General features: G+C 42.1%; 1 protein-coding gene across 3 annotated transcripts; it reads left to right on the top strand.

Annotated features, from left to right (window-relative positions):
- The first annotated feature begins 630 nt into the window (after positions 1 to 630).
- On the top strand, positions 631 to 26,245 carry LOC116359847 (NLR family CARD domain-containing protein 3-like). Of its 3 annotated transcripts, XM_031813718.1 has the most exons (7): positions 631 to 720; positions 2,399 to 2,455; positions 16,408 to 16,521; positions 22,730 to 22,846; positions 23,079 to 23,163; positions 23,278 to 23,500; positions 24,444 to 26,245. In XM_031813718.1, the coding sequence occupies exons 3-7, from the start codon at positions 16,424 to 16,426 to the stop codon at positions 26,243 to 26,245; spliced, it is 2,325 nt and encodes a 774-aa protein (XP_031669578.1). In that variant the 5' UTR covers positions 631 to 720; positions 2,399 to 2,455; positions 16,408 to 16,423. The 3 variants fall into 3 exon arrangements, with proteins under 3 accessions (XP_031669578.1, XP_031669579.1, XP_031669580.1); XM_031813719.1 differs by lacking the exon at positions 631 to 720 and having other exon boundaries at positions 2,329 to 2,455; positions 24,450 to 26,245; XM_031813720.1 differs by lacking the exons at positions 631 to 720; positions 2,399 to 2,455; positions 16,408 to 16,521 and adding an exon at positions 21,892 to 22,276.

Consider the following 26,245-nt stretch of genomic DNA (forward strand, 5'->3'; position numbering starts at 1 on the left):
GAGGATTAAAGCTCCCCAACATGTAATTATATCAAGAAGACTTTATAACTGCCCTGATTGGCTCTTTATTGACAACTCTAATAGGACAATTATATCAACAAGACTTTATAACTGCCCTGATTGGCTCTTTATTGACAACTCTAATAGGACAATTATATCAAGAAGACTTTATAACTGCCCTGATAGGCTCTTTATTGACAACTCTAACAGGACAATTATATCAACAAGACTTTATAACTGTCCTGATAGGCTCTTTACTGACAACTCTAATAGGACAATTATATCAAGAAGACATTATAACGGCCCTGATAGGCTCTTTATTGACAACTCTAACAGGACAATTTGGGTTGACATGGAAGAAGAACTTAATGCCCCATTTGGAGCATCATATTATCTGAGTCAACACTTAAATGTGGGACTGCAGAATCCCATAATGACCCAAACTAAGAAATATGGCGACACATAAATAAGAGACGGACATCTTCACCTTTCCTGACAAGCTCTGCTTCGTTTTGGAACAACCATGAATACTAATTAGGAGGAAAGGTGGTTGTCTGGAGAGAGTGGGATAGGTTTTGTTTTAGCCTCAACACTAATACATTTCACTTCTGGTTTTAGTGTCAACTTGAATTAGAGTGGCTGTGGAAGACTGGTCCCTTGATGATATCTGCAAGTGTCTGAGAACCAATGATCTCCATGATTCCATCCCATCATTCCAAGGTTCACAATCTTTCTGAAGAAAGTCAACTCTATTCTATTGTCCACATTGCAACGAGCAAACATTCTCTGTGTCCAGACTACTCACACATATTGTCCTCTACCACCAGCATGAACCACATGTTCTAACTACCTGTGGAGTTAATGGGTGTGGGAAAACAAATAGATGTTTCAGCTTCTATCGGTCACACATCTACCAAAACCACACAGAGCTTTAAAGAGCCAACATAGATGAGAATTGCCCTCATGATGAATTTGAGACTGGGACTGATCCCATTGAAGATGACATGAGCGATGTAGAGAGTCTGCCAGAGGCTGAATATGTTCAAGACACAGAGATCAACACTGAGCAGCTAATTGAACGTCTCTAAAACAATATCTGTCTTGTTATTTAGTAAACCAGGAAAGAACACTGCATCCCAGCTACGGTACAGAATAACATTGTTGAGGACCTCAGAACCATGTTGATGCTTTATGACCCACTACAGCCCCCTCAGGTTTCATCTGACAAATAAACTAATACATGTGGTTGAACAGGACGATCTCAGGGACTTGCTTAACAACTCTGCAGTATTTGAGGAAGGCATTAGATGCATCATCTCTGAGTGGATGCTGGAGCATTACTGTGTGAAAGAAGTGGGCGTTGTCAGGACAACTGAAGTACCACTGAGAAACAAAGAGGTTATAAAACAAGGTGATTTCAATACAGCTACATTTCCCCCAGGCTACATGAATATAAAGAGACATGAGACAACACAATCATAATGAATCAGATTACATGGCCCCCAGGCTACATGAATATAAAGAGACATGAGACAACACAATCATAATGAATCAGATTACATGGCCCCCAGGCTACATGAATATAAAGAGACATGAGACAAAACAATCATAATGAATCAGATTACATGGCACCCAGGCTACATGAATATAAAGAGACATGAGACAACACAATCATAATGAATCAGATTACATGGCCCCCAGGCTACATGAATATAAAGAGACATGAGACAAAACAATCATAATGAATCAGATTACATGGAGAGGGGGACCTGATCCTAGATCATAATGAATCAGATTACATGGAGAGGGGGTACCTGATCCTAGATCATAATGAATCAGATTACATGGACAGGGGGACCTGATCCTAGATCATAATGAATCAGATTACATGGAGAGGGGGGACCTGATCCTAGATCATGATGAATCAGATTACATGGAGAGGGGGGACCTGATCCTAGATCATAATGAATCAGATTACATGGAGAGGGGGACCTGATCCTAGATCATAATGAATCAGATTACATGGAGAGGGGGGACCTGATCCTAGATCATGATGAATCAGATTACATGGAGAGGGGGGACCTGATCCTAGATCATAATGAATCAGATTACATGGAGAGGGGGACCTGATCCTAGATCATAATGAATCAGATTACATGGAGAGGGGTGGACCTGATCCTAGATCATAATGAATCAGATTACATGGAGAGGGGTCCTGATCCTAGATCAGCACTCCAACTCTGGGACACTGCCTGTATGAAACAGAACACATAGTTGTAAAGTTTAGTTACAGCAGGTGTTTACTGCCATCTAGTGGAAGATACCAATATAACACTTTATTATCAGGGTGGGGAGGCGGCTGAGCTGAAACAGAAAGTAAAGTTGTTCTTTTGTTCAGGATCCATTTTGAGACGACAGAGCAGAAAACACTACATGGAGATCATTGAAAAATAAAGTAAGTATTTCTGAACAATAATCTATTCTAATGGACAGAGTACGTGCATGAATACCTGGAATGAGATATTACTAGTTAGTAGAAGTGCTACTTGAGCTGAGTTGCTGACAGACAGCAGTTTTCAAAGTGTAAACTAATCAGCAGTCCTACATGTTATCAGTAACACGTCTGGTAAAGATGGTGGAGGAGCTTTTCAATGATATGGTTTTATGCTTATCTCAGGGTTTCTCCATCCTTTTGTTCTTACCAGCACTTACACACCTGATTCAACTAATCATCACATATTTTAAGACAGTTTAATATTTGAGGAATACAAATTAATATTCTCAAATTAAAACCTTTTGGGTTTGTAGGCCTGCTTACAATTATTAAAGTCCTACAATAACTCACATTTTGGAGGAAAACAGCTGAACTTGGTTTAGAGTAAATTAGATGTTTATCAAAAATAATGAATAATGAAGAAACGCGTCTGGGTTTAGAACTCTGTGTCTCAGGACATATATTTTAAGGACCAATGGAATGGTCTAAAATGCGCAACACCTGCTCCCCCGGGGAGCCGGGCAATGCACAACTAATTCACCCAGTGACCGTTACTTTATTTCCTGATATGAAATGGAAAGTAACTTTGTAGCTGACGCAGTTCCAGAATGTCTGTTGAAACTGTGTCTCATATGGAACGTTAGAACAGTGGTGGAAACAGAACTCAGTTCCAGAATGTCTGTTGAAACTGTGACTCATATGGAACGTTAGAACAGTGGTGGAAACAGAACTCAGTTCCAGAATGTCTGTTGAAACTGTGTCTCATATGGAACGTTAGAACAGTGGTGGAAACAGAACTCAGTTCCAGAATGTCTGTTGAAACTGTGTCTCATATGGAACGTTAGAACAGTGGTGGAAACAGAACTCAGTTCCAGAATGTTTGTTGAAACTGTGTCTCATATGGAACGTTAGAACAGTGGTGGAAACAGAACTCAGTTCCAGAATGTCTGTTGAAACTGTGTCTCATATGGAATGTTAGAACAGTGGTGGAAACAGAACTCAGTTCCAGAATGTCTGTTGAAACTGTGTCTCATATGGAACGTTAGAACAGTGGTGGAAACAGAACTCAGTTCCAGAATGTTTGTTGAAACTGTGTCTCATATGGAACGTTAGAACAGTGGTGGAAACAGAACTCAGTTCCAGAATGTCTGTTGAAACTGTGTCTCATATGGAATGTTAGAACAGTGGTGGAAACAGAACTCAGTTCCAGAATGTCTGTTGAAACTGTGTCTCATATGGAACGTTAGAACAGTGGTGGAAACAGAACTCAGTTCCAGAATGTCTGTTGAAACTGTGTCTCATATGGAACGTTAGAACAGTGGTGGAAACAGAACTCAGTTCCAGAATGTCTGTTGAAACTGTGTCTCATATGGAACGTTAGAACAGTGGTGGAAACAGAACGCAGTTCCAGAATGTCTGTTGAAACTGTGTCTCATATGGAACGTTAGAACAGTGGTGGAAACAGAACTCAGTTCCAGAATGTCTGTTGAAACTGTGTCTCATATGGAACGTTAGAACAGTGGTGGAAACAGAACTCAGTTCCAGAATGTCTGTTGAAACTGTGTCTCATATGGAACGTTAGAACAGTGGTGGAAACAGAACTCAGTTCCAGAATGTCTGTTGAAACTGTGTCTCATATGGAACGTTAGAACAGTGGTGGAAACAGAACTCAGTTCCAGAATGTCTGTTGAAACTGTGTCTCATATGGAACGTTAGAACAGTGGTGGAAACAGAACTCAGTTCCAGAATGTCTGTTGAAACTGTGTCTCATATGGAACGTTAGAACAGTGGTGGAAACAGAACTCAGTTCCAGAATGTCTGTTGAAACTGTGTCTCATATGGAACGTTAGAACAGTGGTGGAAACAGAACTCAGTTCCAGAATGTCTGATGAAACTGTGTCTCATATGGAACGTTAGAACAGTGGTGTAAACAGAACTCATTTCCAGAATGTCTGTTGAAACTGTGTCTCATATGGAACGTTAGAACAGTGGTGGAAACAGAACTCAGTTCCAGAATGTCTGTTGAAACTGTGTCTCATATGGAACGTTAGAACAGTGGTGGAAACAGAACTCAGTTCCAGAATGTCTGTTGAAACTGTGTCTCATATGGAACGTTAGAACAGTGGTGGAAACAGAACTCAGTTCCAGAATGTCTGTTGAAACTGTGTCTCATATGGAACGTTAGAACAGTGGTGGAAACAGAACTCAGTTCCAGAATGTCTGTTGAAACTGTGTCTCATATGGAACGTTAGAACAGTGGTGGAAACAGAACTCAGTTCCAGAATGTCTGTTGAAACTGTGTCTCATATGGAACGTTAGAACAGTGGTGGAAACAGAACTCAGTTCCAGAATGTCTGTTGAAACTGTGTCTCATATGGAACGTTAGAACAGTGGTGGAAACAGAACTCAGTTCCAGAATGTCTGTTGAAACTGTGTCTCATATGGAACGTTAGAACAGTGGTGGAAACAGAACTCAGTTCCAGAATGTTTGTTGAAACTGTGTCTCATATGGAACGTTAGAACAGTGGTGGAAACAGAACTCAGTTCCAGAATGTCTGTTGAAACTGTGTCTCATATGGAATGTTAGAACAGTGGTGGAAACAGAACTCAGTTCCAGAATGTCTGTTGAAACTGTGTCTCATATGGAACGTTAGAACAGTGGTGGAAACAGAACTCAGTTCCAGAATGTTTGTTGAAACTGTGTCTCATATGGAACGTTAGAACAGTGGTGGAAACAGAACTCAGTTCCAGAATGTCTGTTGAAACTGTGTCTCATATGGAACGTTAGAACAGTGGTGGAAACAGAACTCAGTTCCAGAATGTCTGTTGAAACTGTGTCTCATATGGAACGTTAGAACAGTGGTGGAAACAGAACTCAGTTCCAGAATGTCTGTTGAAACTGTGTCTCATATGGAACGTTAGAACAGTGGTGGAAACAGAACTCAGTTCCAGAATGTCTGTTGAAACTGTGTCTCATATGGAACGTTAGAACAGTGGTGGAAACAGAACTCAGTTCCAGAATGTCTGATGAAACTGTGTCTCATATGGAACGTTAGAACAGTGGTGTAAACAGAACTCAGTTCCAGAATGTCTGTTGAAACTGTGTCTCATATGGAACGTTAGAACAGTGGTGGAAACAGAACTCAGTTCCAGAATGTCTGTTGAAACTGTGTCTCATATGGAACGTTAGAACAGTGGTGGAAACAGAACTCAGTTCCAGAATGTCTGTTGAAACTGTGTCTCATATGGAACGTTAGAACAGTGGTGGAAACAGAACTCAGTTCCAGAATGTCTGTTGAAACTGTGTCTCATATGGAACGTTAGAACAGTGGTGGAAACAGAACTCAGTTCCAGAATGTCTGTTGAAACTGTGTCTCATATGGAACGTTAGAACAGTGGTGGAAACAGAACTCAGTTCCAGAATGTCTGTTGAAACTGTGTCTCATATGGAACGTTAGAACAGTGGTGGAAACAGAACTCAGTTCCAGAATGTCTGTTGAAACTGTGTCTCATATGGAACGTTAGAACAGTGGTGGAAACAGAACTCAGTTCCAGAATGTCTGTTGAAACTGTGTCTCATATGGAACGTTAGAACAGTGGTGGAAACAGAACTCAGTTCCAGAATGTCTGTTGAAACTGTGTCTCATATGGAACGTTAGAACAGTGGTGGAAACAGAACTCAGTTCCAGAATGTCTGTTGAAACTGTGTCTCATATGGAACGTTAGAACAGTGGTGGAAACAGAACTCAGTTCCAGAATGTCTGTTGAAACTGTGTCTCATATGGAACGTTAGAACAGTGGTGGAAACAGAACTCAGTTCCAGAATGTCTGTTGAAACTGTGTCTCATATGGAACGTTAGAACAGTGGTGGAAACAGAACGCAGTTCCAGAATGTCTGTTGAAACTGTGTCTCATATGGAACGTTAGAACAGTGGTGGAAACAGAACTCAGTTCCAGAATGTCTGTTGAAACTGTGTCTCATATGGAACGTTAGAACAGTGGTGGAAACAGAACTCAGTTCCAGAATGTCTGTTGAAACTGTGTCTCATATGGAACGTTAGAACAGTGGTGGAAACAGAACTCAGTTCCAGAATGTCTGTTGAAACTGTGTCTCATATGGAACGTTAGAACAGTGGTGGAAACAGAACTCAGTTCCAGAATGTCTGTTGAAACTGTGTCTCATATGGAACGTTAGAACAGTGGTGGAAACAGAACTCAGTTCCAGAATGTCTGTTGAAACTGTGTCTCATATGGAACGTTAGAACAGTGGTGGAAACAGAACTCAGTTCCAGAATGTCTGTTGAAACTGTGTCTCATATGGAACGTTAGAACAGTGGTGGAAACAGAACTCAGTTCCAGAATGTCTGATGAAACTGTGTCTCATATGGAACGTTAGAACAGTGGTGTAAACAGAACTCATTTCCAGAATGTCTGTTGAAACTGTGTCTCATATGGAACGTTAGAACAGTGGTGGAAACAGAACTCAGTTCCAGAATGTCTGTTGAAACTGTGTCTCATATGGAACGTTAGAACAGTGGTGGAAACAGAACTCAGTTCCAGAATGTCTGTTGAAACTGTGTCTCATATGGAACGTTAGAACAGTGGTGGAAACAGAACTCAGTTCCAGAATGTCTGTTGAAACTGTGTCTCATATGGAACGTTAGAACAGTGGTGGAAACAGAACTCAGTTCCAGAATGTCTGTTGAAACTGTGTCTCATATGGAACGTTAGAACAGTGGTGGAAACAGAACTCAGTTCCAGAATGTCTGTTGAAACTGTGTCTCATATGGAACGTTAGAACAGTGGTGGAAACAGAACTCAGTTCCAGAATGTCTGTTGAAACTGTGTCTCATATGGAACGTTAGAACAGTGGTGGAAACAGAACTCAGTTCCAGAATGTCTGTTGAAACTGTGTCTCATATGGAACGTTAGAACAGTGGTGGAAACAGAACTCAGTTCCAGAATGTTTGTTGAAACTGTGTCTCATATGGAACGTTAGAACAGTGGTGGAAACAGAACTCAGTTCCAGAATGTCTGTTGAAACTGTGTCTCATATGGAATGTTAGAACAGTGGTGGAAACAGAACTCAGTTCCAGAATGTCTGTTGAAACTGTGTCTCATATGGAACGTTAGAACAGTGGTGGAAACAGAACTCAGTTCCAGAATGTTTGTTGAAACTGTGTCTCATATGGAACGTTAGAACAGTGGTGGAAACAGAACTCAGTTCCAGAATGTCTGTTGAAACTGTGTCTCATATGGAACGTTAGAACAGTGGTGGAAACAGAACTCAGTTCCAGAATGTCTGTTGAAACTGTGTCTCATATGGAACGTTAGAACAGTGGTGGAAACAGAACTCAGTTCCAGAATGTCTGTTGAAACTGTGTCTCATATGGAACGTTAGAACAGTGGTGGAAACAGAACTCAGTTCCAGAATGTCTGTTGAAACTGTGTCTCATATGGAACGTTAGAACAGTGGTGGAAACAGAACTCAGTTCCAGAATGTCTGATGAAACTGTGTCTCATATGGAACGTTAGAACAGTGGTGTAAACAGAACTCAGTTCCAGAATGTCTGTTGAAACTGTGTCTCATATGGAACGTTAGAACAGTGGTGGAAACAGAACTCAGTTCCAGAATGTCTGTTGAAACTGTGTCTCATATGGAACGTTAGAACAGTGGTGGAAACAGAACTCAGTTCCAGAATGTCTGTTGAAACTGTGTCTCATATGGAACGTTAGAACAGTGGTGGAAACAGAACTCAGTTCCAGAATGTCTGTTGAAACTGTGTCTCATATGGAACGTTAGAACAGTGGTGGAAACAGAACTCAGTTCCAGAATGTCTGTTGAAACTGTGTCTCATATGGAACGTTAGAACAGTGGTGGAAACAGAACTCAGTTCCAGAATGTCTGTTGAAACTGTGTCTCATATGGAACGTTAGAACAGTGGTGTAAACAGAACTCAGTTCCAGAATGTCTGTTGAAACTGTGTCTCATATGGAACGTTAGAACAGTGGTGGAAACAGAACTCAGTTCCAGAATGTCTGTTGAAACTGTGTCTCATATGGAACGTTAGAACAGTGGTGGAAACAGAACTCAGTTCCAGAATGTCTGTTGAAACTGTGTCTCATATGGAACGTTAGAACAGTGGTGGAAACAGAACTCAGTTCCAGAATGTCTGTTGAAACTGTGTCTCATATGGAACGTTAGAACAGTGGTGGAAACAGAACTCAGTTCCAGAATGTCTGTTGAAACTGTGTCTCATATGGAACGTTAGAACAGTGGTGGAAACAGAACTCAGTTCCAGAATGTCTGTTGAAACTGTGTCTCATATGGAACGTTAGAACAGTGGTGGAAACAGAACTCAGTTCCAGAATGTCTGTTGAAACTGTGTCTCATATGGAACGTTAGAACAGTGGTGGAAACAGAACTCAGTTCCAGAATGTCTGTTGAAACTGTGTCTCATATGGAACGTTAGAACAGTGGTGGAAACAGAACTCAGTTCCAGAATGTCTGTTGAAACTGTGTCTCATATGGAACGTTAGAACAGTGGTGGAAACAGAACTCAGTTCCAGAATGTCTGTTGAAACTGTGACTCATATGGAACGTTAGAACAGTGGTGGAAACAGAACTCAGTTCCAGAATGTCTGTTGAAACTGTGTCTCATATGGAACGTTAGAACAGTGGTGGAAACAGAACTCAGTTCCAGAATGTCTGTTGAAACTGTGTCTCATATGGAACGTTAGAACAGTGGTGGAAACAGAACTCAGTTCCAGAATGTCTGTTGAAACTGTGTCTCATATGGAACGTTAGAACAGTGGTGGAAACAGAACTCAGTTCCAGAATGTCTGTTGAAACTGTGTCTCATATGGAACGTTAGAACAGTGGTGGAAACAGAACTCAGTTCCAGAATGTCTGTTGAAACTGTGTCTCATATGGAACGTTAGAACAGTGGTGGAAACAGAACTCAGTTCCAGAATGTCTGTTGAAACTGTGTCTCATATGGAACGTTAGAACAGTGGTGGAAACAGAACTCAGTTCCAGAATGTCTGTTGAAACTGTGTCTCATATGGAACGTTAGAACAGTGGTGGAAACAGAACTCAGTTCCAGAATGTCTGTTGAAACTGTGTCTCATATGGAACGTTAGAACAGTGGTGGAAACAGAACTCAGTTCCAGAATGTCTGTTGAAACTGTGTCTCATATGGAACGTTAGAACAGTGGTGGAAACAGAACTCAGTTCCAGAATGTCTGTTGAAACTGTGACTCATATGGAACGTTAGAACAGTGGTGGAAACAGAACTCAGTTCCAGAATGTCTGTTGAAACTGTGTCTCATATGGAATGTTAGAACAGTGGTGGAAACAGAACTCAGTTCCAGAATGTCTGTTGAAACTGTGTCTCATATGGAACGTTAGAACAGTGGTGGAAACAGAACTCAGTTCCAGAATGTCTGTTGAAACTGTGTCTCATATGGAACGTTAGAACAGTGGTGGAAACAGAACTCAGTTCCAGAATGTCTGTTGAAACTGTGTCTCATATGGAACGTTAGAACAGTGGTGGAAACAGAACTCAGTTCCAGAATGTCTGTTGAAACTGTGTCTCATATGGAACGTTAGAACAGTGGTGGAAACAGAACTCAGTTCCAGAATGTCTGTTGAAACTGTGTCTCATATGGAACGTTAGAACAGTGGTGGAAACAGAACTCAGTTCCAGAATGTCTGTTGAAACTGTGTCTCATATGGAACGTTAGAACAGTGGTGGAAACAGAACTCAGTTCCAGAATGTCTGTTGAAACTGTGTCTCATATGGAACGTTAGAACAGTGGTGGAAACAGAACTCAGTTCCAGAATGTCTGTTGAAACTGTGACTCATATGGAACGTTAGAACAGTGGTGGAAACAGAACTCAGTTCCAGAATGTCTGTTGAAACTGTGACTCATATGGAACGTTAGAACAGTGGTGGAAACAGAACTCAGTTCCAGAATGTCTGTTGAAACTGTGTCTCATATGGAACGTTAGAACAGTGGTGGAAACAGAACTCAGTTCCAGAATGTCTGATGAAACTGTGTCTCATATGGAACGTTAGAACAGTGGTGTAAACAGAACTCAGTTCCAGAATGTCTGTTGAAACTGTGTCTCATATGGAACGTTAGAACAGTGGTGGAAACAGAACTCAGTTCCAGAATGTCTGTTGAAACTGTGTCTCATATGGAACGTTAGAACAGTGGTGGAAACAGAACTCAGTTCCAGAATGTCTGTTGAAACTGTGTCTCATATGGAACGTTAGAACAGTGGTGGAAACAGAACTCAGTTCCAGAATGTCTGTTGAAACTGTGTCTCATATGGAACGTTAGAACAGTGGTGTAAACAGAACTCAGTTCCAGAATGTCTGTTGAAACTGTGTCTCATATGGAACGTTAGAACAGTGGTGGAAACAGAACTCAGTTCCAGAATGTCTGTTGAAACTGTGTCTCATATGGAACGTTAGAACAGTGGTGGAAACAGAACTCAGTTCCAGAATGTCTGTTGAAACTGTGTCTCATATGGAACGTTAGAACAGTGGTGGAAACAGAACTCAGTTCCAGAATGTCTGTTGAAACTGTGTCTCATATGGAACGTTAGAACAGTGGTGGAAACAGAACTCAGTTCTCAAACTGGAGTAAAAGTAAAGATTCCTTCATAGAAAATGACTCAAGTAAAAGTGAAAGTCACCCAGTAAAATACCACTTCAGGAAAAGTCTAAAAGTATTTGGTTTTAAATATAATTAAGTATCAAAAGTAAAAGTAAAGTAGTAATAATTTAAATTCCTTTTATTAATCAAACCAGACGGCACAATTTCTATGTTATTTTAATTTACGGATAGCCAGGGTCACACTCCAACACTCAGACATCATTTAAAAACAAAGCATTTGTGTTTAGTGAGTCCATTTTCTGTCCTGCTAAGCATTCAACATGTAAGGAGTACTTTTGGGTGTCAGGGAACATGTGGAGTTAAAAGTATATCATTTTCTTTATGACTGTAGTGAAGTAAAAGTAAAAGTTGTTAAAATATAAATAGTAATGGACAGATTCCCCCCAAAACTACTGAAGTAGTACTTTAAAGTATTTTACTGAAGTACTTTACACCACTGCATTAGAAGACAGATAAATGTGTTGATTTGAAGGAAAGACAGGCAGATTCTGGTAGGTCGGCTACGAACTATTATAAAGTTAGGTCGTCGTCAGACATTCAACAGTCACAGTAGGTTTGAGCTACAGTATGATCACTAATCATGCCGACCAACCTGATGGTCTCTGTTGGAAATGTTGTGAAAAGAATCTGGCCTCGGCTATAAATATCTGACCTTACTCATCTCATATGTATATACTGTATTCTATACTATACTATTCTACTGTATCTTAGTCTATGCATTACTCATCTCATATGTATATACTGTATTCTATTCTATTCTACTGTACCTTAGTCTATGCATTACTCATCTCATATGTATATACTGTATTCTATACTATTCTACTGTATCTTAGTCTATGTATTACTCATCTCATATGTATATACTGTATTCTATACTATTCTACTGTATCTTAGTCTATGCATTACTCATCTCATATGTATATACTATATTCTATACTATTCTACTGTATCTTAGTCTATGCATTACTCATCTCATATGTATATACTGTATTCTATACTATTCTACTGTATCTTAGTCTATGCATTACTCATCTCATATGTATATACTGTATTCTATACTATTCTACTGTATCTTAGTCTATGTATTACTCATCTCATATGTATATACTGTATTCTATACTATTCTACTGTATCTTAGTCTATGCATTACTTATCTCATATGTATATACTGTTTTCTATACTATTCTACTGTATCTTAGTCTATGCATTACTCATCTCATATGTATATACTGTATTCTATACTACTGTATCTTAGTCTATGCATTACTCATCTCATATGTATATACTGTATTCTATACTATTCTACTGTATCTTAGTCTATGCCCCTCAGACATTGTGACCAATAACATTTGATTTGATTTAGAATAGGCGATATACACTACATGACCAAAAGTATGTGGACACCTGCTAGTCTAACATCTGTCGTGGAGAATCATCTCATATGTATATAAAGTATGTGGACACCTGCTAGTCTAACATCTGTCGTGGAGAATCATCTCAGAAATCTAACACTCTTACAAGAACTTGTGAATTCAATATACACTGAGCCTTTCCATGGAAGGACCCTATCACTAACATAACAGGGCCGAGCCCCTCCATGGAAGGACCTTATCACTAACATAACAGGGCCGAGCCCCTCCATGGAAGGACCTTATCACTAACATAACAGGGCTGAGCCCCTCCATGGAAGTACCCTATCACACACTTATTAATAGCCTAGTGGTTAGAGCGTTGGACTAGTAACTGGGAAGTTACAAATTCAAACCCCCGAGCTGACAAGGTACAAATCTGTCGTTCTGCCCCTGGACAGGCAGTAAACCCGCTGTTCCTAGGCTGGTAGGCCGTCATTGAAAATAAGAATTTGTTCTTAACTGACTTGCCTAGTTAAATAAAGGTACAAAAATGAAAAATAACAGGGCCGAGCCCCTCCATGGAAAGAGACCAAATTCTCATATTACAGAGTCCTGCCTTTATAGGATTCTGTCTTTGCATAACGTATAGAGTCCCCTCCCTCTATATAGAGTCCCCTCCCTCTATATGAAGTCCCCTCCCTCTATATGGAGTCCCCTCCCTCTATATGGAGTCCCCTCCCTCTATATGGAGTCCCCTCCCTCTATATGGAGTCCCCTCCCTCTATATGGAGTCCCCTCCCTCTATATAGAGTCCCCTCCCTCTATATGGAGTCCCCTCCCTCTATATAGAGTCCCCTCCCTCTATATGGAGTCCCCTCCCTCTATATGGAGTCCCCTCCCTCTATATGGAGTCCCCTCCCTCTATATGGAGTCCCCTCCCTCTATATAGAGTCCCCTCCCTCTATATGAAGTCCCCTCCCTCTATATGGAGTCCCCTCCCTCTATATGGAGTCCCCTCCCTCTATATGGAGTCCCCTCCCTCTATATGAAGTCCCCTCCCTCTATATGGAGTCCCCTCCCTCTATATGGAGTCCCCTCCCTCTATATGGAGTCCCCTCCCTCTATATGGAGTCCCCTCCCTCTATATGGAGTCCCCTCCCTCTGTATAGAGTCCCCTCCCTCTATATAGAGTCCCCTCCCTCTATATAGAGTCCCCTCCCTCTATATGGAGTCCCCTCCCTCTATATGGAGTCCCCTCCCTCTGTATGACCTGTCCATTATTTTCTTCTCATCTCAGAGCTAGTTCACGCCCACTAACGCTCATATCTACTTCTGGTTATAATGATGGTAGAACTCCTTCCATGTTCTAAACATAATGCATGCTTCTGTTTATAATGATGGTAGAACTCCTTCCATGTTCTAAACATAATGCATGCTTCTGTTTCACCTGTTAGTCATCAGTTATCTTGTTTCCATCTTTCTTCCTGTATCCTGCTGACCATAGTATGTCCAGTTGTCATAAATATACGTATGGTCTGATGTACTCTTTCAAACAGAGTATAGTCTGGGTGTCATATGGTCTGATGTACTCTTTCAAACAGAGTATAGTCTGGGTGTCATATGGCCTGGGTGTCATCTTCTCTTAATGTGCATGTCCTTGCTACTTCAGCCTGGCAACTAGACCTATTTATATGTAATGCTTTTGCTCTCCTTAATGGGTTGCTCCTACACCACTAGGCTACCTGCCGCCCCAAAATAAGATGTAGGCTATCAGGGGCTATTAGATAGTTTTCAGGCCTTGTGGGCGGGTTTTGAGTCGTCATTGGGCTAGAAAAAGTAATTGAATTAAATCACCTGACTGTTTGGATGTGTCTGTTAGTCAATGTTTTATTTCTAAGAGATAATGAATAAAAGAGAACAATTGACCTTCAATAATTAGTTGTCACTGTGTTAACCACAACCAACATGTTGGATCTCTGTTTAGTTGTCACTGTGTTAACCACAACCAACATGATGGATCTCTGTTTAGTTGTCACTGTGTTAACCACAACCAACATGTTGGATCTCTGTTTAGTTGTCACTGTGTTGACCACAACCAACATGTTGGATCTCTGTTTAGTTGTCACTGTGTTGACCACAACCAACATGTTGGATCTCTGTTTAGTTGTCACTGTGTTGACCACAACCAACATGTTGGATCTCTGTTTAGTTGTCACTGTGTTGACCACAACCAACATGTTGGATCTCTGTTTAGTTGACACTGTGTTAACCACAACCAACATGTTGGATCTCTGTTTAGTTGTCACTGTGTTAATCACAACCAACATGTTGGATCTCTGTTTAGTTGTCACTGTGTTAACCACAACCAACATGTTGGATCTCTGTTAGGGGTCACTGTGTTAACCACAACCAACATGTTGGATCTCTGTTTAGTTGTCACTGTGTTAACCACAACCAACATGATGGATCTCTGTTTAGTTGTCACTGTGTTAATCACAACCAACATGCTGGATCTCTGTTTAGTTGTTACTGTGTTAACCACAACCAACATGTTGGATCTCTGTTTAGTTGTCACTGTGTTAACCACAACCAACATGCTGGATCTCTGTTTAGTTGTCACTGTGTTAACCACAACCAACATGTTGGATCTCTGTTTAGTTGTCACTGTGTTAACCACAACCAACATGATGGATCTCTGTTTAGTTGTCACTGTGTTAACCACAACCAACATGTTGGATCTCTGTTCAGTTGTCACTGTGTTAACCACAACCAACATGTTGGATCTCTGTTTAGGGGTCAGTGTGTTAAACACAACCAACATGATGGATCTCTGTTTAGGTGTCACTGTGTTAAACACAACCAACATGATGGATCTCTGTTTAGGTGTCACTGTGTTAATCACAACCAACATGTTGGATCTCTGTTTAGTTGTCACTGTGTTAACCACAACCAACATGTTGGATCTCTGTTTAGTTGTCACTGTGTTAACCACAACCAACATGTTGGATCTCTGTTTAGTTGTCACTGTGTTAATCACAACCAACATGTTGGATCTCTGTTTAGTTGTCACTGTGTTAATCACAACCAACATGTTGGATCTCTGTTTAGTTGTCACTGTGTTAACCACAACCAACATGATGGATCTCTGTTTAGTTGTCACTGTGTTAATCACAACCAACATGCTGGATCTCTGTTTAGTTGTTACTGTGTTAACCACAACCAACATGTTGGATCTCTGTTTAGTTGTCACTGTGTTAACCACAACCAACATGCTGGATCTCTGTTTAGTTGTTACTGTGTTAACCACAACCAACATGTTGGATCTCTGTTTAGTTGTCACTGTGTTAACCACAACCAACATGATGGATCTCTGTTTAGTTGTCACTGTGTTAACCACAACCAACATGTTGGATCTCTGTTCAGTTGTCACTGTGTTAACCACAACCAACATGTTGGATCTCTGTTTAGGGGTCAGTGTGTTAAACACAACCAACATAATGGATCTCTGTTTAGGTGTCACTGTGTTAAACACAACCAACATGATGGATCTCTGTTTAGGTGTCACTGTGTTAATCACAACCAACATGTTGGATCTCTGTTTAGTTGTCACTGTGTTAACCACAACCAACATGTTGGATCTCTGTTTAGTTGTCACTGTGTTAACCACAACCAACATGTTGGATCTCTGTTTAGTTGTCACTGTGTTAATCACAACCAACATGTTGGATCTCTGTTTAGTTGTCACTGTGTTAACCACAACCAACATGATGGATCTCTGTTTAGTTGTCACTGTGTTAACCACAACCAACATGCTGGATCTCTGTTTAGTTGTTACTGTGTTAACCACAACCAACATGTTGGATCTCTGTTTAGGGGTCAGTGCTCTAAAATGAGTCTCTCTGGGGAGAGAGAGGAGGAGGACCCTGCCTCTAAAACGAGTCTCTCTGGGGCGAGAGAGGAGGGGGGACATGACACCAAAGCTAAGAGGTAAGATGACCATTTATAAAGAATTTATCGAGTTCATTCAAAAATTAAATAGCTATCTTAAGATGAAACACTATATATCCATTGTTCATCAGGAATGGAATGTTCGTATCCTGTATATTTGAATGTGATATGGGTTGTCTCACCTAAAAAAGCACTTACTGTAAATCACTCTGGATAAGAGCATCTGCTAAATCAGGGGTTCTCAATCCGGGGTCTGAGGAGGTACTGCAGGGGTTCTCAATCCGGGGTCTGGGGAGGTACTGCAGGGGTTCTCAATCTGGGGTCTGTGGAGGTACTGCAGGGGTTCTCAATCTGGAGTCTGTGGAGGTACTGCAGGGGTTCTCAATCCGGGGTCTGTGGAGGTACTGCAGGGGTACTCAATCCGGGGTCTGTGGAGGTACTGCAGGGGTTCTCAATCCGGGGTCTGAGGAGGTACTGCAGGGGTTCTCAATCCGGGGTCTGTGGAGGTACTGCAGGGGTTCTCAATCCGGGGTCTGTGGAGGTACTGCAGGGGTTCCATGGCACCCTGACTGTACTCATTGCAATGTTAGACATTTGATAGAATTTTCACGACACGACCACTTGCCTACTCTTAATTAATTAATTATTGCCTAATATAATGCTATGCATATATTTTTTTACCAATTCTGATCGTTTTTACAAGCAGAATTTTGACAATATTACCGTTATATCAACACACTCTTCACACCCGTTTAACAACTCTAAATATCTTTGATGTAGATAATTAAATAACAACATGATGTAGATAATTAAATAACAACATGATGTAGATAATTAAATAATAACATGATGTAGATAATTAAATAACAACATGATGTAGATAATTAAATAATAACATGATGTAGATAATTAAATAACAACATGATGTAGATAATTAAATAACAACATGATGTAGATAATTAAATAATAACATGATGTAGATAATTAAATAACAACATGATGTAGATAATTAAATAACAACATGATGTAGATAATTAAATAACAACATGATGTAGATAATTAAATAATCAGAAGAACAACGTGTTTGTTATTATACACTCTATGTGTTTAGAAAATAAGGTTCCTTAAGGAATAAATCATATATTTTAGTGTTCATTGAAGAAGAACCTCTAGAGTTCTGATCAACAAAAGGTTCATGTTTTGAGGATGTGAACCCAGCAGCCCTCCAGTGGTCAGATCAATTCCACCTGTTTTTTCCAGCGCCCGGCCCGGGATTCGAACCAGCCACCTTTCGGTCACAGCGCCAACTCCAACCTGAGTTAATCTTCAGAAATAAGCATGAGTTAATCTGCCAAAATGAAGACAAAATGCTATGCAGTTATACATAATTATTATACATAACTCATTGCCAAAAGCACAAGACATACTGTTGCATGTTGGTCTATATTATTTAATCAAATCAAATCAAATCAAATTTATTTGTCACATACACATGGTTAGCAGATGTTAATGCGAGTGTAGCGAAATGCTTGTGCTTCTAGTTCCGACAATGCAGTAATAACGAACAAGTGATCTAACTAACAATTCCCCCCCCCAAAAAACTACTGTCTTATACACAGTGTAAGGGGATAAAGAATATGTACATAAAGATATATGAATGAGTGATGGTACAGAGCAGCATAGGCAAGATACAGTAGATGATATCGAGTACAGTATATACATATGAGATGAGTATGTAAACCAAGTGGCATAGTTAAAGTGGCTAGTGATACATGTATTACATAAGGATGCAGTCGATGATATAGAGTACAGTATCTACGTATGCATATGAGATGAATAATATAGGGTAAGTAACATTGTATAAGGTAGCATTGTTTAAAGTGGCTAGTGATATATTTACATCATTTCCCATCAATTCCCATGATTAAAGTGGCTGGAGTAGAGTCAGTGGCATTGACAGTGTGTTGGCAGTAGCCACTCAATGTTAGTGGTGGCTGTTTAACAGTCTGATGGCCTTGAGATAGAAGCTGTTTTTCAGTCTCTCGGTCCCAGCTTTGATGCACCTGTACTGACCTCGCCTTCTGGATGACAGCGGGGTGAACAGGCAGTGGCTCGGGTGGTTGATGTCCTTGATGATCTTTATGGCCTTCCTGTAGCATCGGGTGGTGTAGGTGTCCTGGAGGGCAGGTAGTTTGCCCCCGGTGATGCGTTGTGCAGACCTCACTACCCTCTGGAGAGCCTTACGGTTGAGGGCGGTGCAGTTGCCATACCAGGCGGTGATACAGCCCGCCAGGATGCTCTCGATTGTGCATCTGTAGAAGTTTGTGAGTGCTTTTGGTGACAAGCCGAATTTCTTCAGCCTCCTGAGGTTGAAGAGGCGCTGCTGCGCCTTCCTCACGATGCTGTCTGTGTGAGTGGACCAATTCAGTTTGTCTGTGATGTGTATGCCGAGGAACTTAAAACTTGCTACCCTCTCCACTACTGTTCCATCGATGTGGATGGGGGGGTGTTCCCTCTGCTGTTTCCTGAAGTCCACAATCATCTCCTTAGTTTTGTTGACGTTGAGTGTGAGGTTATTTTCCTGACACCACACTCCGAGGGCCCTCACCTCCTCCCTGTAGGCCGTCTCGTCGTTGTTGGTAATCAAGCCTACCACTGTTGTGTCGTCCGCAAACTTGATGATTGAGTTGGAGGCGTGCGTGGCCACGCAGTCGTGGGTGAACAGGGAGTACAGGAGAGGGCTCAGAACGCACCCTTGTGGGGCCCCAGTGTTGAGGATCAGCGGGGAGGAGATGTTGTTGCCTACCCTCACCACCTGGGGGCGGCCCGTCAGGAAGTCCAGTACCCAGTTGCACAGGGCGGGGTCGAGACCCAGGGTCTCGAGCTTGATGACGAGCTTGGAGGGTACTATGGTGTTGAATGCCGAGCTGTAGTCGATGAACAGCATTCTCACATAGGTATTCCTCTTGTCCAGATGGGTTAGGGCAGTGTGCAGTGTGGTTGAGATTGCATCGTCTGTGGACCTATTTGGGCGGTAAGCAAATTGGAGTGGGTCAAGGGTGTCAGGTAGGGTGGAGGTGATATGGTCCTTGACTAGTCTCTCAAAGCACTTCATGATGACGGATGTGAGTGCTACGGGGCGGTAGTCGTTTAGCTCAGTTACCTTAGCTTTCTTGGGAACAGGAACAATGGTGGCCCTCTTGAAGCATGTGGGAACAGCAGACTGGTATAGGGATTGGTTGAATATGTCCGTAAACACACCGGCCAGCTGGTCTGCGCATGCTCTGAGGGCGCGGCTGGGGATGCCGTCTGGGCCTGCAGCCTTGCGAGGGTTAACACGTTTAAATGTCTTACTCACTTCGGCTGCAGTGAAGGAGAGACCGCATGTTTTCGTTGCAGGCCGTGTCAGTGGCACTGTATTGTCCTCAAAGCGGGCAAAAAAGTTGTTTAGTCTGCCTGGGAGCAAGACATCCTGGTCCGTGACTGGGCTGGGTTTCTTCCTGTAGTCCGTGATTGACTGTAGACCCTGCCACATGCCTCTTGTGTCTGAGCCGTTGAATTGAGATTCTACTTTGTCTCTGTACTGGCGCTTAGCTTGTTTGATAGCCTTGCGGAGGGAATAGCTGCGCTGTTTGTATTCAGTCATGTTACCAGACACCTTGCCCTGATTAAAAGCAGTGGTTCGCGCCTTCAGTTCCACACGAATGCTGCCATCAATCCACGGTTTCTGGTTGGGGAATGTTTTAATCGTTGCTATGGGAACGACATCTTCAACGCACGTTCTAATGAACTCGCACACCGAATCAGCGTATTCGTCAATGTTGTTGGCTGACGCAATACGAAACATCTCCCAGTCCACGTGATGGAAGCAGTCTTGGAGTGTGGAGTCAGCTTGGTCGGACCAGCGTTGGACAGACCTCAGCGTGGGAGCTTCTTGTTTTAGTTTCTGTCTGTAGGCAGGGATCAACAAAATGGAGTCGTGGTCAGCTTTTCCGAAAGGGGGGCGGGGCAGGGCCTTATATGCGTCGCGGAAGTTAGAGTAACAATGATCCAGGGTCTTTCCACCCCTGGTTGCGCAATCGATATGCTGATAAAATTTAGGGAGTCTTGTTTTCAGATTAGCCTTGTTAAAATCCCCAGCTACAATGAATGCAGCCTCCGGATAAATCGTTTCCAGTTTGCAGAGAGTTAAATAAAGTTCGTTCAGAGCCATCGATGTGTCTGCTTGGGGGGGGATATATACGGCTGTGATTATAATCGAAGAGAATTCTCTTGGTAGATAATGCGGTCTACATTTGATTGTGAGGAATTCTAAATCAGGTGAACAGAAGGATTTGAGTTCCTGTATGTTTCTTTCATCACACCATGTCACGTTGGCCATAAGGCATACGCCCCCGCCCCTCTTCTTACCAGAAAGATGTTCGTTTCTGTCCGCGCGATGCGTGGAGAAACCCGCTGGCTGCACCGCTTCGGATTGCGTCTCTCCAGTGAGCCACGTTTCCGTTAAACAGAGAACGTTACAGTCTCTGATGTCCCTCTGGAATGCTACCCTTGCTCGGATTTCATCAACCTTGTTGTCAAGAGACTGGACATTGGCAAGAAGAATGCTAGGGAGTGGTGCACGATGTGCCCGTCTCCGGAGTCTGACCAGAAGACCGCTTCGTTTCCCTCTTTTTCTGAGTCGTTTTTTTGGGTCGCTGCATGGGAACCATCCCGTGGCGCAGGTTGTAAGGCAGAACACAGGATCCGCATCGCGAAAAACATATTCTTGGTCGTACTGGTGGTGAGTTGACGCTGATCTTATATTCAGTAGTTCTTCTCGGCTGTATGTGATGAAACCTAAGATGACCTGGGGTACTAGTGTAAGAAATAACACGTAAAAAAACTAAAAACTGCATAGTTTCCTAGGAACGCGAAGCGAGGCGGCCATCTCTGTCGGCGCCGGAAGTCGGTTGGGTTGATCACATAGAAATATAAAAACATTATTTTTAACTACTGCAAAGCAATTACATGTGGCTCAGGAACCACTGACTCACTGCATTATTCTATAGTATTATCAAGACACCTGCTGTTAACTCTTAACTACTTAGGACACCTGCTGTTAACTCTTAACTACTTAGGACACCTGCTGTTAACTCTTAACTACTTAGGACAGCTGCTGTTAACTCTTAACTACTTAGGACAGCTCACGAGGAGTCCTAAATATCTGCCGACTAGGTGGGTAGGTAATTTAGGTAATGGGTAGGTAACTAGGTCATTTATACCCATAAGTGTAAAATGTCTTTATTCTCAGCACTTATACGACCAATGTTCTACTCTGAGACACTTTGTGGGTATGGTCCCAGATCTCAACATAATGTTATAAAAAGACATAAAATGTTTGTTTTACATAATAATACAAAATGAATATTACTAATGTAACCCACTGTAAAGACTGGGTTCAGTTGATTGTGTTCCACTGCTCATGTCCGCGTTCTGGAACTGTCCGCGTCCCCGTACAGAACAGTCCGCGTCCCCGTACAGAATTGTCCGCGTCCACGTTCGGTGTGGCGCCAAGCCGGTTACGCGCAGAGTGGACTGAGGTGATCTTGGGGAATAACGACGGAGTTTGTTACAGTGTTGAGACACCGAAGTTTATTGTTCAATTTGCATTTTTCTTTACGGTCAGGGACATTATGAGTGTAGCCAGATCCTTTTCACTCTCTATCCTTGTTTCATTTTGTGGTTCACCGGATTCGTCATCATCATCGAGACGAGGGACAGAAACGACCTGCTAGCCAGTCGGTACAGCTCGGTAAGCTAGCTATCTACTCTACCAGCAGCATCCTAGTTATCCTAGCTAGTCGGTACAGCTCGGTAAGCTAGCTAGCGCCTCAATAGCAGGTATTGAACCTCAGTTTACATTCATTATAAAAATCATCTTAATATCTGATATTGTGAGTAAACAACCGCGAGAGTGCGTCTTCCAGCCCTTCAATAAATTACATCATTCAACCCTCCCGGTTAGTAAATGTACCTCAACATCCCCCGGAGAAGGCAGAGTAACGACACCAGCCTTTTAGCGGGGCTGACAGACTGACTACAACGCTCGCGACGCTAAATGGATTTCGTTATTAAAAATGACACACTGCTCGCGCGCGTTAACTAACGTCTGGAAGTCAGTTCTATTTGTGAAACTCTTCTTATGTTTCCCCATCTGAGCTCAGAGTAGATGAGAGATGTAATGTTTGTCTCTGTTGTGTTGAAGTCCAATCAAGCAGGAGAGACCAGCCTCCCCTGTTCCCAGCTGTGTGTCCATGAAGAGTGACCAGTCTATGAATCTACCTATAGAGTTTAGAAAGGGAGACTTTTCTACTGAACAAAGGTAAGAAGAACTCATGGGTCCTGGTCAGTGAGTTAAACAACACTGTCTCTAGTCATTTCTCTTTTCCCATTTTCCCATTTATTGTTGTTGTTTTCATAATCCCTGTGTGTGTGTGTGTGTGTGTGTGTGTGTGTGTGTGTGTGTGTGTGTGTGTGTGTGTGTGTGTGTGTGTGTGTGTGTGTGTGTGTGTACTCCCTGGATGAGGAGATGTAATATCATGTTTTGTCCACAGAAACCATCAGGAGAGATCAGAGTCAGAGATTCTCAGTGGTCAGTCTTCCCAGAGTCATCAAACAGACCTGGCCTCCATATTCAGTGTATGTGGTCCTGTTATGTACATTTGTTTTTGTTTACCTCAAGTAAAGTTGATCTGTCAATCATTCATTAATGTGTTAATGTCTTGCTTAACTGATTTACTTGATTTATTTCAGTTGCTTGAAGAGAAAATGATGACATTTGTGAAGAACGAACTGAAGATGTTCAAGAGGATTCTTAGTCCAGAACTCCCAGAAGGCTTTGAGAGTCAGAAGCAGGAAGTGGTGGACGCTGAAGATGAGAAGCAGGAGAGCAGTGCCAGAGAGGGGGCTCTGAAGATCACACTGCACATCCTGAGGAAAATGAACCAGAAGGAGCTTGCTGACACACTGGAGAAATGTAAGATCTGTCTGCCTCATGTTGAATGCTGTTTTATAACATTTAAAAGCTGTAGCTAAAGTACAGTTAAAGTAGCTGTGTAACTCAATGATATTGTAGCAGCCTTAACACAACACCTAGTGACCTCATCAAGTAGCAGCAGGGATGTGTTGTGGTGATTAATTTAGAGAGAGAGAGAGACAACATTAATAATACCATCAATAATAATGTAATCAGTCTGTGTAGCGGAGGCGAAGTCAGGTGTAAGAGAGCAAATAGGCTTTAATTCCGTTCCAAATAGACAATAAAAACATACAAGTGCCAAACTTGTAAATAACAAAAGTAATGCGCCTGACAAACCACATAACAATAAACACACAAAGACATGATAGGAAACAGAGGGCTAAATACATGATTTATTCTCTGTTGCAGCCGGCCACGACCGGCACGCACAATTGGCCTAGCGTCGTCCGGGTTAGGGAGGATTTGGCCGGTAGGGATATCCTTGTCTCATCGCGCACCAGCGACTCCTGTGGCGGGCCGGGCGCAGTGCACGCTAACCAAGGTTGCCAGGTGCACGGTGTTTCCTCCGACACATTGGTGCGGCTGGCTTCCGGGTTGGATGCGCGCTGTGTTAAGAAGCAGTGCGGCTAGGTTGGGTTCTGTATCGGAGGATGCATGACTTTCAACCTTCGTCTCTCCGTACGGGAGTTGTAGCGATGAGACAAGATAGTAGCTACTATACAATTGGAATTGGGGAGAAAAAGGAGTAATTAAAAAAAATAAAAAATATCAATAATAATATAATCAGTCACACCAGTCTGTAATGCATTAGGAAAACATTTACACATTTATACAGTCAGTTAAGAGAATAAATTATTATAATGTACAACTTTATAACAGTCCTACAATACTGTAGGCATTAAAACACACGTAATATTAATATCCTCTGTGTTATTTCTAGATTCAGATGATCCTGCTGTGATTTGCCAACGTGAACTCAAATCTAATCTAAAGAAGAAGTTTCAATGTGTATTTGAGGGGATCGCTAAACAAGGAAACCCAACACTTCTCAATAAGATCTTCACAGAGCTCTACGTCACAGAGGGTGGAACAGGAGAGGTCAATAATGAACATGAGCTGAGACAGATTGAGACAACAACCAGGAAACAAGCAAGACCAGAGACTGCAATCAAATGTAACGACATCTTCAAACCCTTAACTGGACAAGATAAACCTATCAGAACTGTGATGACAAAGGGAGTCGCTGGCATTGGAAAAACAGTCTCTGTGCAGAAGTTCATTCTGGACTGGGCTGAAGGAAAAGCAAATCAGGATGTCCAATTTGTATTTTCATTCCCTTTTCGGGAGCTGAATTTGATGAAAGAGGACAAACACACTTTCATTGAACTTCTGAATCACTTCTCAATGGAAACCAAACAATCAAGAATCTCCAACTACGACAAGTACAAAGTTCTGTTCATCTTTGATGGTCTGGATGAGTGCCGACTGCCTCTAGACTTCCAGAAGAACAAGATCTGTTGGGACGTCACAGAGTCAACCTCAGTGGATGTTCTGCTGACAAATCTCATCAAGGGAAATCTGCTTCCCTCTGCTCTCCTCTGGATAACTACCAGACCTGCAGCAGCCAATAAGATCCCTTCAGGGTGTGTTGACCAGGTGACAGAGGTACGAGGGTTCAATGACCCGCAGAAGGAGGAGTACTTCAGGAAGAGATTCAGTGATGAGGACCTGGCCAGCAGAATCATCTCACACATAAAGACATCAAGGAGCCTCCACATCATGTGCCACATTCCAGTCTTCTGTTGGATTTCTGCAACAGTCCTTGAACACATGCTGAAACACAAGAGAGAAGAGATGCCGAAGACTCTGACTGAGATGTACACACACCTTGTGGTGTTTCATACCAAACAGAAGAATGAAAAGTATCTTGGGAAAGAAGAGACAGGTCCACACTGGAATAAAGAGAGCATTCTGTCACTGGGAAAACTGGCTTTTCAACAGCTTGTGAATGGCAATCTGATTTTCTATGAAGAAGACATGAAAGAGTCTGGCATTGATGTCAATGAAGCCTCAGTGTACTCAGGATTGTGCACACAGCTCTTTAAAGAGGAATGTGGGCTGTACCAAGACAAGGTGTACTGCTTTGTTCATCTGAGCATTCAGGAGTTTCTGGCTGCTGTATATGTGTTCCTCTCATTCATCAACAACAATGAGAATCTAATGGACAAACCTCAATCAACGTCCAGGAACTTTTCTGTGAGGATCAAACAAAGGCGTAAAGTTACTTTCTACAGGAGTGCTGTGGATAAAGCCTTACAAAGTGAGACGGGAAACCTGGACCTTTTCCTCCGCTTCCTTCTGGGCCTCTCACTGGAGTCCAATCAGAAGCACTTACAAGGTCTACTGACAAAGTCAAGAAGCAGCTCACAGAGCCATGAAGAAACAGTCAAGTACATCAAGGAGAAGATCAGGGAGAATCCCTCTCCAGAGAGGAGCATCAATCTGTTCCACTGTCTGAATGAACTGAATGACCATTCTCTAGTGGAGGAGATCCAAAGATACCTGAGCTCAGGAAGTGTCTCAGAAGAAGAACTGTCACCTGCACAGTGGTCAGCTCTGGTCTTTGTGTTGCTGACTTCAGAAAAGGAGCTGGATGTGTTTGACCTGAAGAAATACTCCAGATCAGAGGAAGGTCTTTTGAGGCTGCTGCCAGTGGTCAAAGCCTCCAGAGCTGCTCTGTGA

The sequence above is a fragment of the Oncorhynchus kisutch genome, unplaced genomic scaffold, assembly GCF_002021735.2.
Source record: "Oncorhynchus kisutch isolate 150728-3 unplaced genomic scaffold, Okis_V2 Okis06b-Okis10b_hom, whole genome shotgun sequence".
Taxonomy (NCBI): Eukaryota; Metazoa; Chordata; class Actinopteri; order Salmoniformes; family Salmonidae; genus Oncorhynchus; species Oncorhynchus kisutch.